The sequence below is a fragment of the Stigmatopora nigra genome, chromosome 9 (assembly GCF_051989575.1).
Source record: "Stigmatopora nigra isolate UIUO_SnigA chromosome 9, RoL_Snig_1.1, whole genome shotgun sequence".
Classification (NCBI taxonomy): Eukaryota; Metazoa; Chordata; class Actinopteri; order Syngnathiformes; family Syngnathidae; genus Stigmatopora; species Stigmatopora nigra.
The window spans coordinates 4,152,780-4,176,635 of NC_135516.1; the positions used below are offsets into that span (position 1 = coordinate 4,152,780).

At 36.2% G+C, this 23,856-nt stretch overlaps 1 protein-coding gene across 2 annotated transcripts in view; it reads right to left on the reverse strand.

The window, feature by feature from the left end:
• zswim5 (zinc finger, SWIM-type containing 5) overlaps positions 1–23,856 on the reverse strand; it is a 36,917-nt gene that overhangs the window by 9,970 nt on the left and 3,091 nt on the right. For both annotated transcript variants that reach the window (XM_077724477.1, XM_077724476.1), the window contains exons 2-6: positions 5,100–5,287; positions 4,259–4,427; positions 2,751–2,899; positions 1,797–1,947; positions 521–697 (exon numbers count right to left, since the gene is read on the reverse strand). In XM_077724477.1, the coding sequence (XP_077580603.1) occupies positions 521–697; positions 1,797–1,947; positions 2,751–2,899; positions 4,259–4,427; positions 5,100–5,287 (834 nt within the window). The remainder of the gene's footprint in view (positions 1–520; positions 698–1,796; positions 1,948–2,750; positions 2,900–4,258; positions 4,428–5,099; positions 5,288–23,856) is intronic.

Below are 23,856 nucleotides of genomic sequence, written 5' to 3' on the forward strand. Positions count from 1 at the left end.
GAAAAGGTTGATAGTACTGGAAACACACGCTAATACTGGATCGGATCCCATCTTGTGACAAAATCCATTCCGTATCGGCATCGGAAAATCACCACTTAAATAAATATGAAATAGGAATGTAAAATACCATTGTGGGCATGGCAGTTTAGATATTATTGTGCTTGTAATGCTGTTAAAGTAACTTGTTTTGGTCCAGAGACCCCCCTCATGTTTTTATTTGTATTTTTTACTTCGACAATGCCTTTTTATTATGGTGTTTTTTGAATTTTAAATCCAAGCATCACTTTTTTGGATCAGGTCTTGAACGCAACTCGAATATCAGTGAACAGTTTTTCCAATTTTGTCCTTACATTTTTTGTACTTAAAAAATAAAAGTGTGTCAAAAGCTAACCCTGGAGCGTTTTGTGCTTCAAAGCTTCTGTATTCATACTCATATTGGTTTTATTTCTCCGATAGTCTGACTCGAATAATGGCTAAAGAGCTTGATGGACTGTTTATTGTATTTGTGTTGTATACTGACCCTGGGCGAGGTTGCTCTGTGGCAGAGCGTTGGTGATATTTGGGAGCTCGCTACCATAGTTGCCATCTTCCAACGGACACACATCCATGTCACTCCATTTCTTCAGCTGCTTGAGCCAACTGCTTTTTTCTTCACTCTTACAGTGGGGATTTAGCACCACACACACCCACAAAGCACCTAGGACAGTCAGGTCAACAATTTGTTGTAGATGCATTGATGATTTCAAATATTGCACAAACCAACAGAAACACACACCCACGTGTGTGTGTATGTATGTGTATATAATATATACACACACTATATATATATATATATATATATATATATATATATATATATATATATATATATATATATATATATATATATATATATATATATATATATATATATATATATATATATATATATATATATATATATATATATATATATATATATATATATATATATATATATATATATATATATATATATATATATATATATATATATATATATATATATATATATATATATATATATATATATATATATATATATATATATATATATATATATATATATATATATATATATATATATATATATATATATATATATATATATATATATATATATATATATATATATATATATATATATATATATATATATATATATATATATATATATACAGAAACACACACCCACGTGTGTGTGTATGTATGTGTATATAATATATATAATATATACACACACTATATATATATATATATATATATATATATATATATATATATATATATATATATATATATATATATATATATATATATATATATATATATATATATATATATATATATATATATATATATATATATATATATATATATATATATATATATATATATATATATATATATATATATATATATATATATATATATATATATATATATATATATATATATATATATATATATATATATATATATATATATATATATATATATATATATATATATGTATCAGCAAAAAAAGGTAGCTGGGTGTTATTTCTGTCTGTTGTGTATCCTGATCACGCCAGCTCAACTAGGAAGTGTTCTCATTGACCTCCTAAATGCTCACATTGATTGAAACGAAACTGAGCAGCTTTATTGATTTGAAGCCTTCATTATTCACTCCAGGCTATGAGTGAATGGAAAGACACGGACAGACGAAGAATTGAGTTAAACTATAAGAAACTACTTTTTAATAAAATCCTTGGTCGATTTTTCACGTCCGTACTAACCCAGCTCATCCCAAAGTTGCCTGCATTTATCTGTCATGCCAGTGCCTTGTTGTCTCCATAATGATAGACGAGGGTCTGCCATAAACTGTTCTGTTATGAGAGTCAGCATCCGGGCACCATTGGAGTCACGCATTCTTAACATCTCTCGCACCTAAACAGGTCAAAAAATAAGAAAAAGAAAAAGGAAAAATTCTCAAAATTAGTAAATGGTATCGTGTACATTCCCTCATGTATGGGATGTTTAAATTAAGGGAAATAACAAAGTTTTTTTTTTAAATTAACACAGCAATTTATTTTTCACTGTCTAGTGTGGTCATTTTCATAGTCAAGAGGGAGGAAAGGGGGATGTCTTTTTTTTTAAATCTTGTAAATAGGCTGAATATTTTTCACATCTATTTAGCCACATTAAATACCTGTTAATATTTAAACTAGACATTTCCATTTACAGTAGCTTTTGTGGGTTTGACATTTTGTGTTGAGAAAAATCTAAATCGATGTAAGCTTTGGCAGCATAGTATTTAAGTCGTGATTAATATAAAAATATATATAATCATTCCAAGCAGCAATTGTTGAAATCATTCGGGAAACACCATTTATCATTTAAAAATGTTTAGTTCATAATAGTTATTGATGATAAAATGCAACAACTCTTTTTCATAATTGGAAAGAAACTCCAGTGTTTCTAGATACAGTAATAATATAATATTTCAGAACTTCCGAAACAAATACATTGCATTATTATAGCTTTATATGGTGCTTCCTGTATGTTCACTATGCTTGCTAAGTACTACTTTCAAAGAGGAAGTTGTTATGAATGCTATAATAAAGATTTCCTATGGCACATATGGTAATGGATAATATTTTCAAGACTTAAAATGCACTGAGATCTACCATTGTGCATGTACCAAACAATTAAACAGAACATGTTACTAAGAGATACAAAGCAAAAAGCACCTTAGCAAACATAGAATTGAGCTGTTTTCCAGAGCCATAGTATCCTCCCTGGGAAAGAAACTGCTTCACTTGTTCCCTAACTTGATCTTCGTCTAAATGCCAGCAGTTGTCATCATCAATGCTTGCGCCGGCAGTTGGATCGGGAGCACCTGAAAGAAACATGCTTATGAATAGCAGGTCATCATGTGTGACTCTTTACATGAGAAATGGTTACAAAAAAAAATAGAAAAATACATGATCCATAATGAAGAATGTGTGTATCACTTGTATCAATCATGTCATGTTCTCTGCATCTAAACATTTTTATTAACAGAATGAGAATGGGAAATAAATGTCAAACTTTCTTAGCTCATATATGATTTTCTTAAGTCTGCAAACTGAACCAAACAAAATGCAGAATTGAGGATTGTTTTCCTTTGTCTTCAAGAAGACGTATGCCATACGACTTATTTTTCCTTTCCAATTTATTCTGTTCTACACTAAATGTGTGGGTTAAAACAGATTTGGAGGGAACAAGAGGGGTTGAGGGGATGCTTTGATCAAGAAAATAGATGAACTAAACCCACACTGTTTCCAAATCTGGCTGCAGGAAACACAAACCAGCATTCCACAATCAAAGCCATCCTGATGGATCAACAGCCCCATGACTCAATCTCTTGTTAAACACAGACAGGAAGCGTGATGTGGATACACTGAACTGAAGAAATGTCAACTTTAAAGGCTTTTTTACTCACTCTACCGGAAGGAGCAAGGAATTTGCCGTGTGGACAGCCAAAATGTATTTAGTCGTGAGAGGGCATTCCTGGCCATGATGGGCAGTGAGACAAAGGGTAACTGGATTCAAATGTATATGTTTGTGTCTTTGCATGTCACGTAAAATGAGATCATGTACCAATGAGGGTGTTTTACAACACCCAAGAAGGGGCATGGTTGAGGTTAGGGCAGGGACTTGACGTCCTCAACCTACACAATACAAAATCGAATTTACTGGCTCTTTCCCACTCCATCCAGCAACCAATGTATGATAGCATACTGATAATTTCGTGATAACCCGGTGGTGGATTAGCCTAAAAAACTTTTTAAATTTTGCAGTGTAGGCGATATGAGGCAAATAGATGCTTAATGTTATTTTGGGACATAAAGGCAAATGTGAAATGTACCCAGTTTATTACATATGGTAATGCTTTGAATCAGACTGATTCGACATAGTTATGGCGTGGAAAGTAGTTCTTGAGAAAAGAAGGGTTGAGCAACCCTGGGCTATATAGTAGATACTTTTCTTTGGCAAAACTACAAATCAATTGCGTGAAAAAGAATTTAGCTATTCATACACCTCCAAAATTCCAATACAAATTGAACTAAGAGGTCCAAAACTTGCAAGCCAATGTATCTCAGCTCTTCAGGCAGATACTTATATTGCCTTGCAACACTAAGTCTGCTACTTTTAAAAAAAAAAGTACATTCCTCTCATAACAGACACATGACAAATGACCTAAAATATGCCGCACCGTGAACCTGGTTGATTTCAGAATTGGATGAAAGGATCTCATCAGCCAGTTTCTGAGCTGTAGGCAGGACCTCTGTGTGGTGTGCTGTAATCAGGTACTGGACCAGCTTCTGCAGTTGATCTCTGTTCATTTGGAACAATGTCTCTGAGATGGGTAACCGAAGTTTTACCTGCAAACATTTAGATAATCAAAATGACTCCATTAAATACCAATGTATACCTCAATTTACCCAAAACATTTGCTGCAGTCTATTGTTTTTTGTAATTTATGTAGCAAGGATAAAAATGCAGACTTGGGGGGTGCCATGTAGTGGCATAATGAATATGTCATAATCTAGATACAAAAAAGTTAATTTTCATATAACACACAGGGGGGGGGGGGGGGGAGACAGCATAATTACAGTTATTGTAAGACCACTTCAATGACTCACTAAATTTGTTTTTAGTGAGGACACTAACTAAAATTGCTCTTCTCTCTTTGGTAATTGTGGTTGGATCATAATGATTAAAAATGAAATTTGGGAGGTATTTTAAAGCAAGCACTTTGTATACAGATCGATTTTTAGAGTCTGATATTTGATTTTTTTTATCAATTAGATGACATAATTGTGGATTTAAAATTTCTACTCCTCAGTTATTCAGGGACATATCAAAACGAAATTTGGTAGGTATATTCTAGGTATGTTTACAAACTAATGTGTGTAGCTGAATTTGTGATACTTTTTTGTTTCCAGCATGATTAATCACATTCAATAATTGAAGAATTAAAATGTTGTGGTTGCTTTTCAAGTGTGATATTAATACAGCTGTGTGGTGTTGAACTGAAAATGTGTATACTGCACCTGTTCAGGCTTGCGGATCCTGTACAGAGACAGCGCCACCACATGGGCGCAGTAGAAAATGTCTCGATTTCCACAACCACACGTCACAGAAGTAATCTTGCAACGATCAAAGCTAATGGCCACCTTGTATGTGATCTCTGGCTCTGATGGGGTGGCCGGTTCGGTTACCGTTCCACTGAGGTGAAAACCTGCACAAGACAAAAGGAAGAAGAAAAAAATTTAAGTTGGTGTATTTCTTTTGCAGTGATTGAAAATAAAGGCATCACAGCAGTTTATTGATGCTTTTCATTTTTAGAAGATTTACGTCATAGCAAAGGCCAAAGAAATAACATTGTCAGAAATGGAGGGACGCTTTAGTAGTGGTGCTAGTACTGGTAGTGCTTTTGTTAGATTGCAGGGAATGTGGTGCGCAAACCAAAATTAAATTAACACCCTTGATCTAGAGCCAGAATGCCAGAAGGAACTAAGACATTGGGGATGAAATTTGAGTAAAGTGAAATGCACTGACAGGCTTATTTTTGGTAATAGCAGGGGGAATTGTGTGAAAATCCCGTTTTCACAAATCCACACAAACCTGTCCCAAATCATCACCCGGTCCCAAAATCCAGTGCCAGAATTAAATTCTGGAGTATGGGCCAGCATGGTCGCAATGAATCATACGGGCTTGTTAAGCCATCTCAATGGCAAAACCTCTCAACAGGCTTTTCATACTAAATGTTGTGAGTACACACAAGGAAGCTAAGAGTTAAGGAGGAGTTTAAAAAAAAGTTGTAAGGTTGATGACAAAATATTTTTGTACTTTTAGCAATCTTTGGGCCAGAAAAAAATAATCCAGACTATAAATCGCACCTTTATTGTAGGTAAATGGACAATTGGGTGCATTCCAGACATTCAATAAATAGGCCATAGGTATGACTGTGAGCATGAATGGCTGTCCGTCTAATTGTGCCCTGCGATTGGGTGGCCCTCAATTAAAGACGTTCTCCCGCACCCGAGACCCTTTTGAGGATAGCGCGATACGGAAAATGAATGCCACTAAAAGGCAATATTTTATTTCAAAACTTATATTAGTTTTCCTGACATTTTACTTCTGACGGTGAAAGAACATCCAAGAGTAAGATGAGATGTCTTTTGGATGCAAGACTAATTCTCTTGAATGTGACTATGAAGATCCGCTGTCATGGTGAAGTTGTTTCGGCAACACAAAATAGACAGAATTTTCTCAGTTCCCCTTTTTTTTTGCTGCTGCTCCAGTCTTCTTAAAATGAGTAACACTAGGAGGTTATTTTGCTACAATGAAATATCTTTTTGCAGTGCATTTCCCATTTGGGGAAAACTTCCTGGTAGGCGAGGGGAGAGAGTTTTTTTTCTTTTTAAAGGCAGAAGCTTTGCCACTTTTTGAGTAAGATACATTATCTTCTAAAACCAGTAAAACGTAAGAACCCGCTTTAAGATTGGCAGCCCAAAATTTGTTAATACTGTATTAATGAAACAACTTCAAATGAATAGTGCATTGCTAAAATGCATACAATTGAAAGGATTACTTGATGTGCTGTAGGTTCAATGGTTGTATCATATTAACATAGATAACAATTAGAACATATTTTACTTTATTCCTGAAAGTATTATTTACATGTGGTCCACATGTGGTGAAACAATCAAATTCAGAAGAACAGGCAACAGGCTTGGTAGGTTTACCAACGCGAAAAATAGCTAATCTTATGAGCAATATATTTATCGTTAGCAGACAGCTGTCTTTGCATCTGTCAGACGCCACAGTGACAATAGAGGGTGGTGCCTTTTTTCCATAAATGTGCAAGATTAGCAAGGTTAAGTGAAAGAATGACGCAGAGAAAAAATGTGGGCAAGAAATCAGATGCATGAAGTGAAAGAGGAAGTATCTTAGGAACCTCCCATGTTACTGTGTCCAAACACATGACCAGACAGAGTCTAAAAAATATGACATCTTCAAAAGACCTACTTTCAAATGCATTTTGTAAGTGTGATTTATTTTGTGACAGGAAATCCTGTCCATAAAAAAAGTTACCTCTGACGTTCTAATTGAGGAGCCATTAGTGGTTTGGATTAGAGAAGCAAAACAATCAACGATGCAGTTGCATTTAGTCATTATTTTTCTCCAAAATACTGGAGTACTGCACAGTGTTTTTCTTTAGTAACACAAAAAGAGAAAAGAATGAAAACATGAGTCTTTCTAAAAATTTGCCCCCGGGTTAATGAATGTTAAATTCCACAGAAATAATAGAAATAGGTAAAAAAAAAAAAACATTTCCGTGGAGGTTTACAACAAGTCAAGAAATCACTGTTTTTGCAACATCTAGTTCGGCAACATGTCTTTGGCAATGCTCACCCTTATTCTTAAGGATAAGTTATGTTGGTTGTTATTTGCCAATTTGAACACTACGTAGTCGTTAGACGAGTAAGATAAGTTGTCACTTTGACATCATTTGCAGTGCTCATGTAAAAGAGCTACAGTGTGCTTGCAGCCTTTTGGTTATAGCAAGCAGAGTAGATAAACAAGAGTGAAATTGGATTTTAAAAGTAAAAACATCAAGTGATGAACTCAAATTTATCAATTAATTTGATTACAATAATACCTTGACACACAAGTACCCCGACATACGAGGAATTTGAGATACAAGTAAAATTCCAAGCAAAAATGTACCGTAAAATTAAACACACATTTTCAGATACGAGCATTCGAGACAGCCATATGTATGCAGAAAGTTCGCCTCGAAAGCCACGGTGGAATAAATTGACCTATTTGCCTTGGTTATTGCACAAGGATTAAATTTAGTGTACAGTAAGGTTAATACTTTGTGTGGGTATAGGAATCCAAGTTTATCTAAGTTAAATTTAAAGTTTATGTTAAGTTACGAGCACATCCGTCAAGTCTCTCTCTTACTCATCCGCGAACTCCCCGTTAATATTGAATAATGCCTCATTTTATTGTTAAACATCATAACCACTACTTATTTGTTACTCTGTTAGTAGATGATGAATTACAACCAATGAAAAAAAGTTTTCCCATTGTAATATACTGGGAAACATTGATTTGAAACAGAGTAAATCGACATTCGAGCTCAATCCCAGAACGCATTAAACTCGTATCTCAAGGCATGACTGTGTTAGCCCGGCTTCACCCGAGGCTAAAAGAAACACCGGTAGACTGGGCCCTTGATGCCTATGATATAAAAGTATTATACCTTTATTTTTTTATATAATAAATGCCTGCTGTTGCTAATTTCCATTTTATATTATATTTGATCATTATATATTTTTTAAATGTATTATTATTAGACTTATTATGTTTTTAAACTTTCTCAACTTAATTTAACATCTATTATAAAGTTATATGAGAAGTAAAAAAACAACTTTTAAAAAGATATTGTAATTCAACTGATAATATTATATCATCTGTACTGAAACTGGATCGTGAACAAAAAAGCTTGACTCTAGCTAATGTTGTGAACAATTCAGCCACTTTTCTTTCTTATAATAGGCTCATTTTGAGAGCATACTTCAAAGTTATGATTTTATTGAGATGAGAGCTCGGCTTCACGTTTATTCATTTTGTTTTCAATGTTTTTCGAGCAGAAGAGGAGCAGGAAAAGATCGACTGACTGGTTTTTGTAAACATTTACACCATATTTGATAGAGAAATTAACCATCACTATTGATCACTGAGATTACCCTAAATGTTTTTGCTGATCAATGATCCCAATCACATAATCGTTGTCTTTGTTTGTTCATAAAAGAGTCCTTGTTAATGTGGTACTCGCAAATAGGAGTGGCCCTCGATGTGTGGTTAAGAGACACTGTGTCTTCGGCAGATGGGGATGCACTGACACTTGATTAAAAAAAAAAAAGAAAATGAAAAAAACTATGCTGCATCTGACAGTCCTCATACATGTACACACAACATAAAACACACAAAGCCTCTCCGATTGAGTTTGTAAAGGCACAACTAATATAAGTTTTAAAAAAAAAGAAAGCAGTTGTGTTTGCAAGTTGAGACTTATTTCAGGAACATACATCCACAAAACAGATCTAATGTTTGGTCATAAATTGGTGGTTTAGTTTGGCTACACTGATTTGAACAGAATTGATTTATGAGTGTGATGTTTACATACTGAAAGTGTGGCCAAGTACAATGATGTTCTAAACCTCAGTTGAAAAGAGCACAGTTCTGTGCACTGCATCATGCTTTTGTTGTGTGTTGTGTTGCAGGTGTGTGTGTGTGTGTGCTTGCACTGACAATCAGTTACATATATATACATATTTTGTCATGCAACATTTGAGGCCCAATTAAGATGTCTTTTTCTTATATCTTCAATAAAAGGTAGTGCAAATTGACTAAATTCTACAATGTTCTTAAAAGTCTTGTAAAGATTTCTATATACAAGAAAATAGAATAAAATACTGAGGAACCCAAAGGTGAGTGTTGAGTGGTTAAACGGAGGGGAAGAAAAAAATGCTATTGTAAATCTTTCTATTGTACATCCACAATTGCAAACACAACGGCGCCATCTGTCACTTGCTGGAAAACCCGCCCACTCAGCAGCAAATCAGCCAATGAAGAGTCAGGATAATTCCTCACGCTCATAGGCCATTAACCCTAATCAGCTGGGGGAATGAAGCTGGGCGGCGAGCCAAAGTATATGTACGTGCGCCCACACACACACACGCACGCACACACACACACACACACACACACACACACACACACACACACACACACACACACACACACACACACACACACACACACACACACACACACACACACACACACACGTTTAAATAGACAGCAGTCTTATTCAGCTAATGCCTCCCTACAGACAAGCCGAGCCCACTCCTGATTTCAAACTGCAAATAAATCTTCGATTAATTCTATTTTCTGCATGGTTCCACAAAACACAATGCATACTATATCTCTTCCCCAAACTAAATGTACTTCTTTGAATTAACTTTAGCTGCAGGATTTTAAAACTGTGCAGCATTATAGTAATTATTTAGTATATAGTAAAAGACAACAGGGTATTACAAATTCTTGGTACATATCATACAAAGGCACACCTATTTAAGTATTAAGTATTTAAAGTTCATTTTTAAATGAATATCCACCTAAAAGTGTAAAGTAAACTGATAAGTGTATTATATTTCCATATTCACGTTTGTCATTTACTCGAATTTACACCTCAAAATCTTACACATTTGCCAAAAGAGAGACAATGCTGCTCTGCATGACAAACCTCCCTTAAAAATAAAACAATCAATACAAGATGAATGTTATCTTCAGGAATACTACACATATTAATGTTTAATATTTTTTGTATACATTAGTCACTAAACTTTGATGTGACCAATATGTCGAGCAGACACACAAACGCTGTCATCAATTCTTCCTCTTTTCACAGCTCCTTTGCAACCCTGCCCTGGTTTCCATCCCCCTCCAGCAGCAAACATATCCCCTGCAGCCCTTCCCATCTCCCATCTGTTCTGACAGCTCCAAGGTTAACACCGCACCCCTTTGCACGCCCGCACTAACACAAACACCCACATGGCCCTGTATTCAATCAGCCATCTATCTGAGCACAACAGACGTGCATATGCACAAATACACATTGGCCACACTAAATCATCTCCTCCCTCTGCCTATCCATCTACGCATCTATCCATCATTCAGTCATCCATCCCTTCTCTTTGCAGTGTTTGCTGATGCGATAACAGGATTGTTTCATTTGTGATTTCCCAGCAGCCTCTATCCTAACACACAGACACACCCAAGCACACACTAACTACACAGACTCATTTGTCATGTTTTCACTGAATTGATTACTTGATTTTTTTCTATTCTGTTGCAAGAGTTAAATGGGAGGGGGGTTCCACAGGATCAACATTTAGTGTGGGGTTTTGGTGGTTTACAGCAGGTTAATGAAATGCTTATCTGTGTCAAAAAATAAATAAATACCGCTCTAGTCTAGCAGGTGGAATTCTGCAAGAGCTGCGTCAGCAACAAATTGCTCAGGTCATTGAGCAGAAGTCAGGAAAAACTAACAGTCAAAATGACAATATAAGATTAAACATTATTGTTTGTTTGTTTTCTTTTTAATGGGGATCCTAAAGTAGAACATTATCTCTGACGGAACGCAACCTGATACCACTATTTTTGTTTTTTAGTCCTGGCCAGTATCAGATTGGGTCACAAGATTGGATCCAATCAGCAAATAAATCTGTCTATGTATTGCATTGTGTAGCATTGTGTAATATTTGTATAGAGAGCATTTCTTGACTTTAAGACAAACAATTTAACAACGATTTAACAATTACTGGGTACATTATATTTTGCCTTATTTTTACTGGTCTAAAAATATGGGCATCAGATTGGAGTCGTCAAAACATATCTTGAGAAAAATCTGATTGGATTTGCAGTCAAAAAGTCAGTAACAAGACATCCCTAGTAAAAGTTATGTATTTTCCTGGATTCCTGTGGAAGTGCAATGGGACACTTGCATGTACCCTGTCCTGTAGATTGGATTTACCGTACGGGCTCCTTAGGGGGGACATGATTGTGCCCTTGTGCATGGAGTTGTACATTTTTTGCCCTCTCGGTATGGGCCAGTCGGTCCAGGAGGCCATCGTGAATAGCGGGCATAGGCCCTGTTCCCTCTCACATTACATGTGCAGCATCATTTCCACACACTACACGGCTGGCAAGTATGTAAAACTACTCCCATGTACAAGTAGGCATCATTAGCACATATGGATCTACCTGATTGTGCTTGGAATAACAATGTGACAGAGTATTACAATTTTAACACAAACATTCTCTAGTAGTGATCAGAAATCATCATCTAGCTCTCACTGTAGTGACCACTGTCCCTGAAATGATTAATATGGCTTCCTTACTGTAAATTAATAAAACCTTTTTTTTAATTTACCTTGCCTTAACATAATACTGGCAAATGTTTCCCTTCCACAAAGTGTGTCCTTCTCTGGAAATGAAGTTGTGACCACTTTATAATGCTACATACTATTTTAGCATCTATTTTAAAAGCTTATGTGATTATATTACCCTTTTGTCTCTTCCCTTAAACCCTTTCCTTTCCAACAAAAGACAATATAAAAAAACAAAAACAAATGTGGCCCATTTAGACAAATACATCAAGCATCAATCAAGCATTTTAACTGTGTAAATTTAAAGGAAGCCATACAATCAGGAAAACAAAACAATTCAATTCAATATGGGTGCACATTCCACTGTCAAAGGAGTAACTTGGTCAATGCAACCTATTGTAAGAGTGCATGTCACAGCAATGACGGTTAGTCTGGCACCAGATGAAGATGCCTTTCCGCTTTTCTAAGAATACATGTTTTGAAAAGGTGTACTGTGCTAAGAGCACATGTGGTCATAAACACACCCCCACACACAGGCGCGCACACGCATAAGCATTGTGCAGAATGGTGAGATAAATTTAAGATGAAGAATTAGCGATTATCTGTGAGTGAGTGCCAAAAGCTTTTCTCTTCAGTAAGGGTAAATCCTATTATCTCAAGGCCAAATAAAATGTGGTAAGGCCACATTTTTGTCTGCATACAATTGTGCTGTGCGTAATACTCCCATCACTCAACTCGTGACTGAGAATTAACCCGCATAACCATCAATATATTACATCCTGCCATTTTGTAAAATGTGCTACACTGCATTCCTTATTAAAGTTAGGATAATTTATATATATGAATAAAATTGCATTATACTATGAGAATTTACATTGAGTGGTGAGGCCCACCGACAAGCACAGGTACAAACAAACACTGAAAAGACGACAAACTAATTCAGTTTTTACATTATTTTTGAAAGACTGAGTAATTTAAAAAATACATATTCCTGGTTTAGACCAGCCTGGTGTGGTGAGTGGTTAGTGCATTGGCCTCAAAGCTCTGGAGTCTTGGATTCAAATCCAAGTTGGTCCACCTGTGTGGAATTTGGATGTTCTCCCCGGGCCTGCGTGGGTTTCCTCCGGGTACTTTGATTTCCTCCCACCTTCCAAAAACGCATGGTAGGATGATCGGACACTCTAAATTGCGGTTTAAAAACAAAATCCAAAACCTGCCCCCTGAATGGAGCCTAATAGATTAGATAAACAGAGATCTCTATATAGACTCACTGTTTAGAGATGTGTGAGTACCCATAAAAGCCCATGCAAGCATAACAAGCAAATTTAACGTCCATGATGAGTTGATCTTCCCGACCAACAGCAAACAGTTGAAGAATATGTCGATCATTTTGACTTTTTCATTTCTTTAGTACAGTCATACTGTACTTACGAATGCCTCTAGGTACGACATTTCCAGGTTACGGAATTTTTTTATAAGCAAATGAGTGATTTAAGATACAAAAAAGATCCAAGTAATTTTGTAATTAGAGGTACTACTGTGTATATCCATCCATCCATTCATCCGTGTGATTTTATACATTTCTATCAAAATCAAGGTTTGCATTAATATTTTTTACACCATTTTTTAAAACAATTTTACTGCAAATAAATATCAGGACCAAGTATAAGTTATCAGCCTTTAACCACTAATAATTGGTATTGGTCCTGAAAAAAACACATTGACCACTTATTGAAGCAGGTTGTTATTTTTTTTTAAATGTGCCATACAAATAAACTGCATCAAGTTCAGGGTCTATATGGTGCTTCTTAACACAAAATTTAGCTGGAAGGTTCTTGCACAGACAGCAATGACCCTCAGGAGGGAAAGCTGTGCAGTAGATAGATCTATTTGACCTTGTAATGTAATCGTTTGCCCCTTTAAAATATTAAGAAATAAGATCATTGCTGCATTCATACACAATTGGTAATCAAACCAAATTGTAGGCCTGTGAATCATTCCCAAATGTTGAGGTAGTGCGAAATTTTCATCCTGAATGCGCACAATTTAGCACATGAATTTCTGAAATCTGTTATCCGTGTCAGATTATCCCTCGGCTGTTCTTTTGTTGTCGCTCTGCACGTCTCACTTTTGCCCTTTTCCTAAACAGACCGTGGTGTGCTTTTTTTGTTTGTTTAACAGGGCAGCATGCAACGTATAACACAAGCCATCTGCCATATGCATTCAGCCAGCGACTTGGGAAGGACAACGACTGGGATCACAATACATGTTTAGTTAGCCTGTGTGTGCCTGTCTGGGAAGCAAGTGTGTTCTTCAAACCCAAGCACACGTACTGTATGTGCAAATGCAAAGGGTTGTATCTCATTTGATGCACACAAAGAAGCAAAACAGGCCCAACAGAGAACATGGCATACGAGTAAGAATTAAAGAAAATGTACATTAATTCACAGAAGAGGGAAATACAGTCTTTAGTTGCTGAAGAAAAAAAGAAAAAACATTATATACTATAACGTTCCATATTCCGATTGCTTGTTGGTGTGGCGTCATTAAAATGATGCCTCTGTTTGAGACAGCCCAGTGGGCAGAGCGTTTGTGGGCGGAATGTCACATATCCAACATTTGAATAAATACATATTGCGACTAAATACAGTTAACAGTGGCTAGAAAATGTTGAGACCGTTCAGCTAAATTGGCTAAAATGACCTAACGTTAAGCCTCGGTGTGTCGGAAGTGGTAAAGCAGCCTCGTTATAGCATATTATGTACATTCTCCAAATCTGGTTCCGAACAAATTGACAGCCTTTAAATAATTTTTATGTAGCAGAAACACAAATCAGATGGAGCCTTTTTGGTTGGAGGAAAGAATAAGACCCCATTATATTTGATTGTCATAAGAAGTAGCTACATTTTTTGGGGCTCGGAACTGAGAGCCAGGTCATAGCAAAGTCTGGATATTAATTCTTAGCCTTTCAGTTCTTCCATAGCAGCAGCAAAAGCTTTCGCTTGACACCAAACGGGAATGCTCACGAAGCATTAAAGCTTGCAGAATGCGTTAGAAATTGTACTCTGCGAATGTGCCTCGTTAGTATGCATTTGTTTATCGTTTTCTTAAAAACTTTTTCTCATACATCCAATAGAAAAAAAATACATACGGATGCGATGTGGGCATCCACAAGCCTGATATTAGGCACCTGTCCACCACCTGCTTAGATTCCGTCCCTTCAAATCTGATCAGGGCTAGCTAGTAATATATAGCTAATATATTAGCTAATAATATATAATCCAAGGATCTAACAAGCCAATACATAACCTGAAAATCTACACATGCCCTCTCTCACACAAATGTAAAGGGTGGGAGACTTCTGGTTGACTTCATCAAGCTATTATTAGGCCTGGCCAAGATATGAGGATGGGTCCTAAAACTAAGCGGGATTTGATTGTGTTTTATAGAAGCATGCAATGTTAAAACGTGCAACAAAGGAAACATGCACTAACAAATCTGCTTGCATGCATTATGATGCCAATCTTCCCAGATTAGGAGGACTCACTTCCAACTAACATACCCTGCAGGATTGTTAAATTTAAAGAAGCTCAGACACTGGAGCTCTAAGTCACACTCCTATGTTACTGGCAGACCATCTTTAATTTTCAGCTGTGTCTTCCTTCTTGCTGTTCTCTCTCTCTCTTTCTGCTTTAGGGCACACATAGGAGTAAAACAATCTTGCTGATGAGGCAGACTGACATCCACAAGCATTGCATTAAGGTTTAATCTGGCTCTGACCTGCTTTTTCTTGGCTTGATTGCATTATTTGCTGCCCCCACAGTCAACCCTTTCATATCTTGCACCCCAAACACCTCCACTAACATGCAGGTTGAAGCGTCAAGGCTGGAGTCTTGCCTGCCATTGTTGGATCTCAATGGAAGAAAGGCAATTGGCAGACAGGCAGCAGCCAGAAGGCCAAGTGGAGCAAATTTGCAGATAGCAGCTACTGAAAGACTATGCATTACAAATAGATATGGGTCCTTGGAGGGGAAACAATGAAGGCAAAGGGAAAAAAACAGGTCCGTATTATATTTTATTACAATTTTGTATAAATTAGAAAACGGAATTTATCGGTAACAAATATTGCGGTGTTGTAACATGCAATAGGCTTCATCACGGAGGACGGTAAATACTTTCACATACAATGTCTTGTTCACTTTTTTTTTATTATTTTGTCCGTTAATTAAAGATTGAACATTTAGAAATTACATTAATTGCATGCTATTTCCGTATGGCTACAATGATTATATAATTGTACTACCACAAGTATATGGAAGAATAACATAAGTGATTAGGAGTCATGTCTTCTTGATAGTAATAAAGACGCTGGGGGTGGAACTGAGCAATGGGTAAGCAAGCCTAGGAGAAGATACATGGATATAGTGAAAGAGGACATGAAAGTGGCTGATGTCATAGAGGAGGGTGCAAAGGACAGGGTGGAATGGAAAAAGTTGATTTGCTGCGATGACCACTCATGGGACAAGTGTAGTTGTGGTATTTATTGTGGATGATTTAGAACAATCATGTCAAAGACAAAAAAAAACACAACATGCTTTCTCGTAAAAGATATAGGATATCACAGAGCCTCTATGAAATACTACGACTCTGGGCAGCAAACAAATCCACTAATAACAAGTTTTGCTAAAACTGGAGACAGACAGATATGAAGGCAGTCATAATTTATTGTACCTTGTAAGACTATTGTTGGCCTTTTCATCATATCATATTATATCATTGTGCAGGTTATCTTACTTGAAAAGATTAGAGAGGCCTGTAATTGTCAACATGGGTAAACCTCAACCACGAGAGACAGAATGTAGGTGGAAAAAAAAAACATAAAATCACACTGTTTGATTTTTCAAGAATTTATTTCCACATCATGGTGGAAAATAAGTATTTGGTCAATACCAAAATTTAATCCCAATACTTTGTATGTACCCTTTGTTGGCAATAGTGAAACGTTTTCTGTAACACTTCACAAGCTTTTCACAAACTTTTGCTGGTATTTTGGCCCATTGTTTGTAGGTGAGAAAATATAATTTAGAAATAAATTATTTAGAAATCAAACAATGTGATTTTCTGTTATTTTTCCACATTCTGTCTCTCATGGTTGACGTTTACCCATGTTAACAATTACAGGCCTCTCTAATCTTTTCAAGTAGAACTTGCACAATTTGTGGTTGACTAACTACTTATTAGCCACTGTATGTAAAACAATGACTTCCAGCCAACATTTCCATGTAGTTTGAAACATTACAAAGTATCCTATTGTCAGATAATGACACACAAACAAGTAATGGTCAAATGAAGTTAACTGTCACTCACAGTTGGCTGTACAATGGACATTATGGAGAGCCAGTAATACTGGATTGGAAGTGCTAAACAAACAAAGGCATATATTTCCACAAAAAGACAGTCTTCTGAAAATGTCAACTTTCACACAAGAACACTCACATATACTTACTAAACAACAGGAGCCATAGAAAGACAGGTTGGCTCACAGTAGTGTGTTAATTGTGTTTCTGTCTCCTTATTACTACCCTAGTATATAGCTTGGTAAGAGAGAAAGACAACGCTTGATTAGATGCAATGCACATTTCCGTGTATGGAATGATAAATGTATTGCCTTCTGTGCATAACATAATATATAGAAGAGAAGGTTTAAAATTATAAAAAGCAAGCCTTTTTGTCTTTTATTGTCATTATACAAGTACATTAACATTTAAAGCTTTACCACGAAGTGCACAAATAACAGCCATCAAACAAATATATATATATATATATATATATATATATATATATATATATATATATATATATATATATATATATATATATATATATATATATATATATATATATATATATATATATATATATATATATATATATATATATATATATATATATATATATATATATATATATATATATATATATATATATATATATATATATATATATATATATATATATATATATATATATATATATATATATATATATATATATATATAATAAGTATTCAACATTGAATTAGTGGTGTGTATCATGCGTTATGCATTGTGTCAAAGAAATATTAATTATATTTTTAAAGTTCTTTATGTAAATTAAAGTACTTAGTAATTACACCATTTGCTATTCTTTTCTTTTCATTAAAATTACCTGAATGGATAACAGTCCATGAAGATAGAATGAAGAAGTAATTGATTACTTTTTAAGTATGTAAGAAATTAGGCTGGCATTGAAAAATAATTCTAAAAATATTGAATTATAATTACAAAAAAATTCTGATCAGTAATTACAAAAATATATTAATTTAAAGTTTGTCACACCAATGTAAGTGGAGTCCCTTAGGCCTCTATGCAGAGGCGGGATGTGTTTAAGCCTTCACGATTTAACAGGTTCACAAAAGGACTTTTGTCATGGCTGTGTGGACAAAACCCAGCTCCTAAACCACTCAACAATATATTTGTGCAAAGACCAGTGTCAAAACTCCTTTAATAAATGGACCAAACCAGAATTCAAATTCCTGAAGCAAAAAGCATGATTTATACCGTAGCTCTCTGCTAAGCACCCCACCCCCAAAGTAGAAGCAAAAAACATACCCAGGTGCAAATAAGCACAGTGACTTTTCGCCACTGTATATTGTCTGGCACAAAACAAGGAAGTTTTAACACACCCACGTTCATGACAATAAATCGCAGCCGGAAAAATTACTGTGTTCATTTTCATTAACCAGCTGACCAAGCGCAACAGGCTTGACATGTGATGCAGTGCAATTACACATGTAAGTAATGTAAAACCTATAACAAAATTACAGAACAGCGGAACTTAAAGGTGTAGCAGACATACAAGTTCAACTGCCAAAACTTAAAATAGTTCCGTCTGAATGTATCCCATGGTTTATCATGCACCCACCAACCAATGCATTTCTCTACCGCTCTGAGCTTTTGCATAATGGCCAACCAAATCTGGCAACACCACCCACAGGAGCACTGTTATCCTGATTGGAGTAGCTGTATGCTGGAGTCTCTTCCCAATTCAATTTTATGCAATGAGTGCAATATTTGCAATGTGCCCAAGGGTAAATTAAACATGGTGTGACGATGCACATATTGGCTTCCTGATGTCCTGTAAGTGGAAACTGCAACTAAAGTGACGTGCATAAAAGTGACAAAGGCATGTAGATTCCCTAAACAGCCATTTCCCAAAGTTCTGACAAATGAGAGCCAAAGTGTTTGGAAACATTTTGACTAGTGGTGACTACTGTTACTAGTCCCACTGTCCTTTCCACTTAACAAAATAAAGCAATAAGCAGAAGGTGTTTTTTTCAGAAAACCTAAAAAATGCCACTGGTTTAAAACCAATCAACAATATTTCATATGACTTGTCACTTGCAAACCCGATAAAATGAATGCATCATTATTAATCTAGTAAAATAAAATTGAAAAAACACATTTTGGACCAGTGTGAAAAATGTGTTAACACAGTCTGCCATATTTTAATTGTTCTGCTTGAATCAATGTCAGGACTCAGTAGCATAAAACACACTTAAACACGTGGGAAAAGTACTGTAAGTAAAAGCCTCTTCACAATAAGTGCTGTGGGCTGAATACAGAGAACAACGCATAACAAAAGTGTGTGACAGCCAACTGGGTTGGCACCACTTGGCACAGATAAGGCCTGCTTGTCTTTGGCATAACAATAAGACACAATTTATGTGCACAGACAATGACAGCCTTTCTTCACAGGTATAAAGAAAAGTACACCACTCAACATTAAAAACATGTTTTTTCATCAGATCTTAGTGAAAACTTGCAGGAGAGCAATTTGTCTTTTCTTTCATCCAGTGAACAAGAAAATGATAAATTCATAATTTGTCGTTTAGATGTGTGTTTATGTACTGTACTACTACTGCACGATTGGAACGTTTGTGCATGCTTGTTATTCATTTAAATACAGTAATTTTCTTATTTTCTTTCATTTTTATCAGTTTCTCACATTTTCCATACAAAGGTTGGACACTTTGATCATTTTTAAATGGTTTAATAGAGAGTTTTTTGAAGACCATGGAACCAAGTACAAAATTTACTTACTACAAAAAAAAGAGTAACGAAAAAAGTTCTGGAACCAATTAATGTTGTAAGTAGAGGTACGACGTATATTACTTCGATGATGCATGTGTGTTTCCAGTTAGCTTGCCGCCACAACAGCATTTCTAGTTTGAGACATCATCGCTGCACAATCCCCAAAGCCACACCTCAAATCCGTATCATCAATTGTTGAATCAGTCCGGCAAGCATGTGAACAAATGATGTGACTAATAATATCAGTTTATTCTTCACAGACAGCAGAGTGCAGTCTAGCGTATCATCCCTGAAAGTAAAACCATTTGATGAACCTGATAAGACAATGCCTAGTGTTATGTGTTCTGACTGAAAAGATTTTCAAAAACGTTTTCGCTCTGAAAACAGAAAACAAGATGCATGTATGTACATCCAGGTAAGAAAAAACAAAAAATACCAGGACAAAAGAGTAGCAATAAGAGGGGAAAAAAGGGGAATAAAGAGAGTGCACTGGCCGGCTTACTCAGCAGGAGCTGTCTGCCAAGCCAGAAGTCAGGCGAGGGAGTGTGTGTGTGTAGGTGAGTGTGCATGTGCATGCATGTAACTAAGGCATATAGTGGCCACGTGCCAAAAACAATGGCCGGAAAAATTGGCAGGGCACAAGCAGTGTGTGTGTGCGTGCTGGGGGGACTGATGGGGAGTATGCATTCCTTGCATGCATGTGGGTGATCTCTCATCTCATTTTCTAAACCGCTTTATCCTCACTAGGGTCGTGGAGGCGCTGGACCCTATCTCAGCTGACTTTGAGCCAGAGGTAGGGGACACCCTGAATCTGTGGCCAGCCAATCGCAGTTTCCAAAAAATAAACAACTATTCATGCTCACACTAATACCTAGGAGCAATTTACAGTGTCCAATCTGCCTAACATGCATATCTTTTGAATGTGGGAGGAAACTGGAGTATCCGGAGAAAACCCATGCAGGCCCGGACATGCAAACTCTACACAGGTGGATCGACCTGGATTTGAACCCAGGTCCCCCACTATGAGGCCGACGCCCTAACCACTCATCCGCCGGGCCACCCCATATAGGTGATTTCTCTGTAAATATTGAGAGAGGACAACAGAGGAGGGTATACTATAATTTCACTGTAGTAAAGTATTAGACAAATGAGGCGCGGCAAAGAAAAGCAAGATTAATTTGCGAAACCGCTATAACCATAAAAAGTCGCTTTAACTCATCCAGTGTCGCATAAAGCAATAAAGGTCCAATCCATTTGAACTGGCAAGGTTGGCAGAGAATAATCGTGATTCAGTGGCAATAAACAACCAATCCATTCTGACTAGGGGATCAAAGCTATTGAGTTAATTAAATGAAAAAATCCTCAAAAGGCATACTGTGTCTCACATCCACACATTGCCTCCAAATATATATTTTAAATGTATTGCCTTCAAAATTGGTATTTTTAGGTAAAATAACCAATTTTTGTTCAATTATACGGGGTAATCTTATTCACAATCTCTATCACCTACACGATAGTCGCAACCAAATAGTTATTTTATAATCTATATATTTTTCACACCAGAAAATAAAGTTTAACTCCAGCATCACAGAATTTTTGAAACAATGTCCTGGAAAGTCATAGTGTGCGGTATTATGTAGTCTAGTTGTATCTACATGTTTATATAAACAAAACTTCAATTAAATCAAATCATACAGTGCATTTAAAAAACATTTAGGCCAGTGAGTGGTTCTTAACTAGGGTTGGATCGGACCCTAGGGGTTCTGTGAGTCAGTCTCAGGGGTTCGGTGGAGCCTCTGCCGCGGAGGTCAAGACACATTGAGTCATCATGTGTATACACGATAACATGCTTGGCCAATCAGTGATGCGAGGAATTTATATATCTTGAATTTGAAAAACAATCATGATTTGTTTTACCCTGAAGTAGGGTTCGGGGAATTCGCATATGAAACTGGTGGGGCTCGGTATCACCAACAAGGTTAAGAACTATTGATTTGGGCATTAATTATATGCAACACCGGTAACACAGAACTGGACAACTTAAACTTTTTTAGATTACCATGTCTTGGATGGCTGACAACCAACAAAGATATTTTTGAGGTGTTATGATAACCTAGCTCAGGGGTCCGGAACCTTTTGGATGGAAAGAGCCATAACCAATTCATATTTTCAAGTATTATTCCTTGAGAGCCAAATTCAGAATTTAAAAGTATAAATAGATGAACATGAGTGTGTCTTCTAGTCCTTTCACCATTGTTGAAGTAAGAAACACTTTTGACAACATTTTCACGCTGTTGCTAATTAATGAGTATGTATACAGAACAGTCTAATGAAAAAAAATGTTTAAAAAGGCGCTAGAGGTAATGTCAACGCCACTGAATCGACGTGATGCTTCTATTGATGTTTATGAGGCTCAGTTTGCTCACCAGCAGTTTCCCCTATTTTACCTCACAGGCTAGTGGAGAGCCAGATGTACCAATTAAAAGAGCCACATATGGCCCTGGAGCCTTCGGTTCACTACCCCTGAGTCCTAGCTCTTCTAGTCAAATTCACATGTTTGTCAAGTGAGAAAGGACTTGAATTGTAAATTGAGATTCAAGTTGCATAAATTAAGATTCAAATCATGTGTATTTTTTAGGTGCACTGTGTACATTTTCCTTTTTCCAATATCATGTTGACAGTGATTTGCATTTTTTTCATTATGAAAGGAGTTGATACAAATCATGACAGCAGCAGCAGCACTTGGGAGAACTCCTGACTGACTTTTGTATATGGTTTAATCCCGTTCAACTCTGCTGCTTCGCTTTGTCATCGCCACAGTCGCTTCAAAAGGCATTGGGGACCCATTACAGCTTTATGTAACGTTCTACAGACAGAGACGTGGAAAGGACACACACATACATTCACACGCAGATTCTTACTACCCCCCTTTCTGTGAACAAGAGTTTTTTATACAGCTGGGTAACAAAGCATGACCCAATAATCCTAAAGCTTGACTCAAAGCTGAGGAACCCCCTCCCACTCTTCCCTCCCCTCATATCGCTCTGTCCTGCTCTCTGAGGACTTTATAAGGCCGGATAAGGAACTTCTGGTCATACATGTGGCATGGCAGGGGACTAAATACACAACTACACTTAGCCTTCATTATTCCAATTATGACTTGCATCTAGAAGTAGGTTATTACACATGGGCAGCTAAATTGCTGATGAGTGCCCATCCTTCCAATCATGCTGTGTTACTGGTAAACATAGATAGACAATTTATGCTTATTAGGTGTGTGTGGCATGGCGGGCACCGGAGACTGTACACGACTGGAAGTAATTCTCCATCATATCATTCTCCAAGTTGCAAAAATAGGTATTTTCAAACATGATCTGTTTACCCATAAGAGCCAGAAGGACTTTTCTCAAGGAAAACTTTGCGTTGTACCAGTTTTTGTTGGGACATAATTCATCCTTCTCTTCAAAATCTCCTTATCTTATTTTAAACAGAGATGACAAATGTTTTTGCAGTTATTAAAGATCTGGAAAATGTATATAGTAATTGTGCAGAACGTAATAAGTAAAGCAAGATATTAACCAAGCTGTCCACACTTTCATACAAAGCAGCTTTTATTATCATTAGTAAAAAGAGGATTACATTTAGTGGATTCTTGCTCCAAGACGCCTACATTGATCTCAGACAGTAAAAAAATCGATAACAAAATA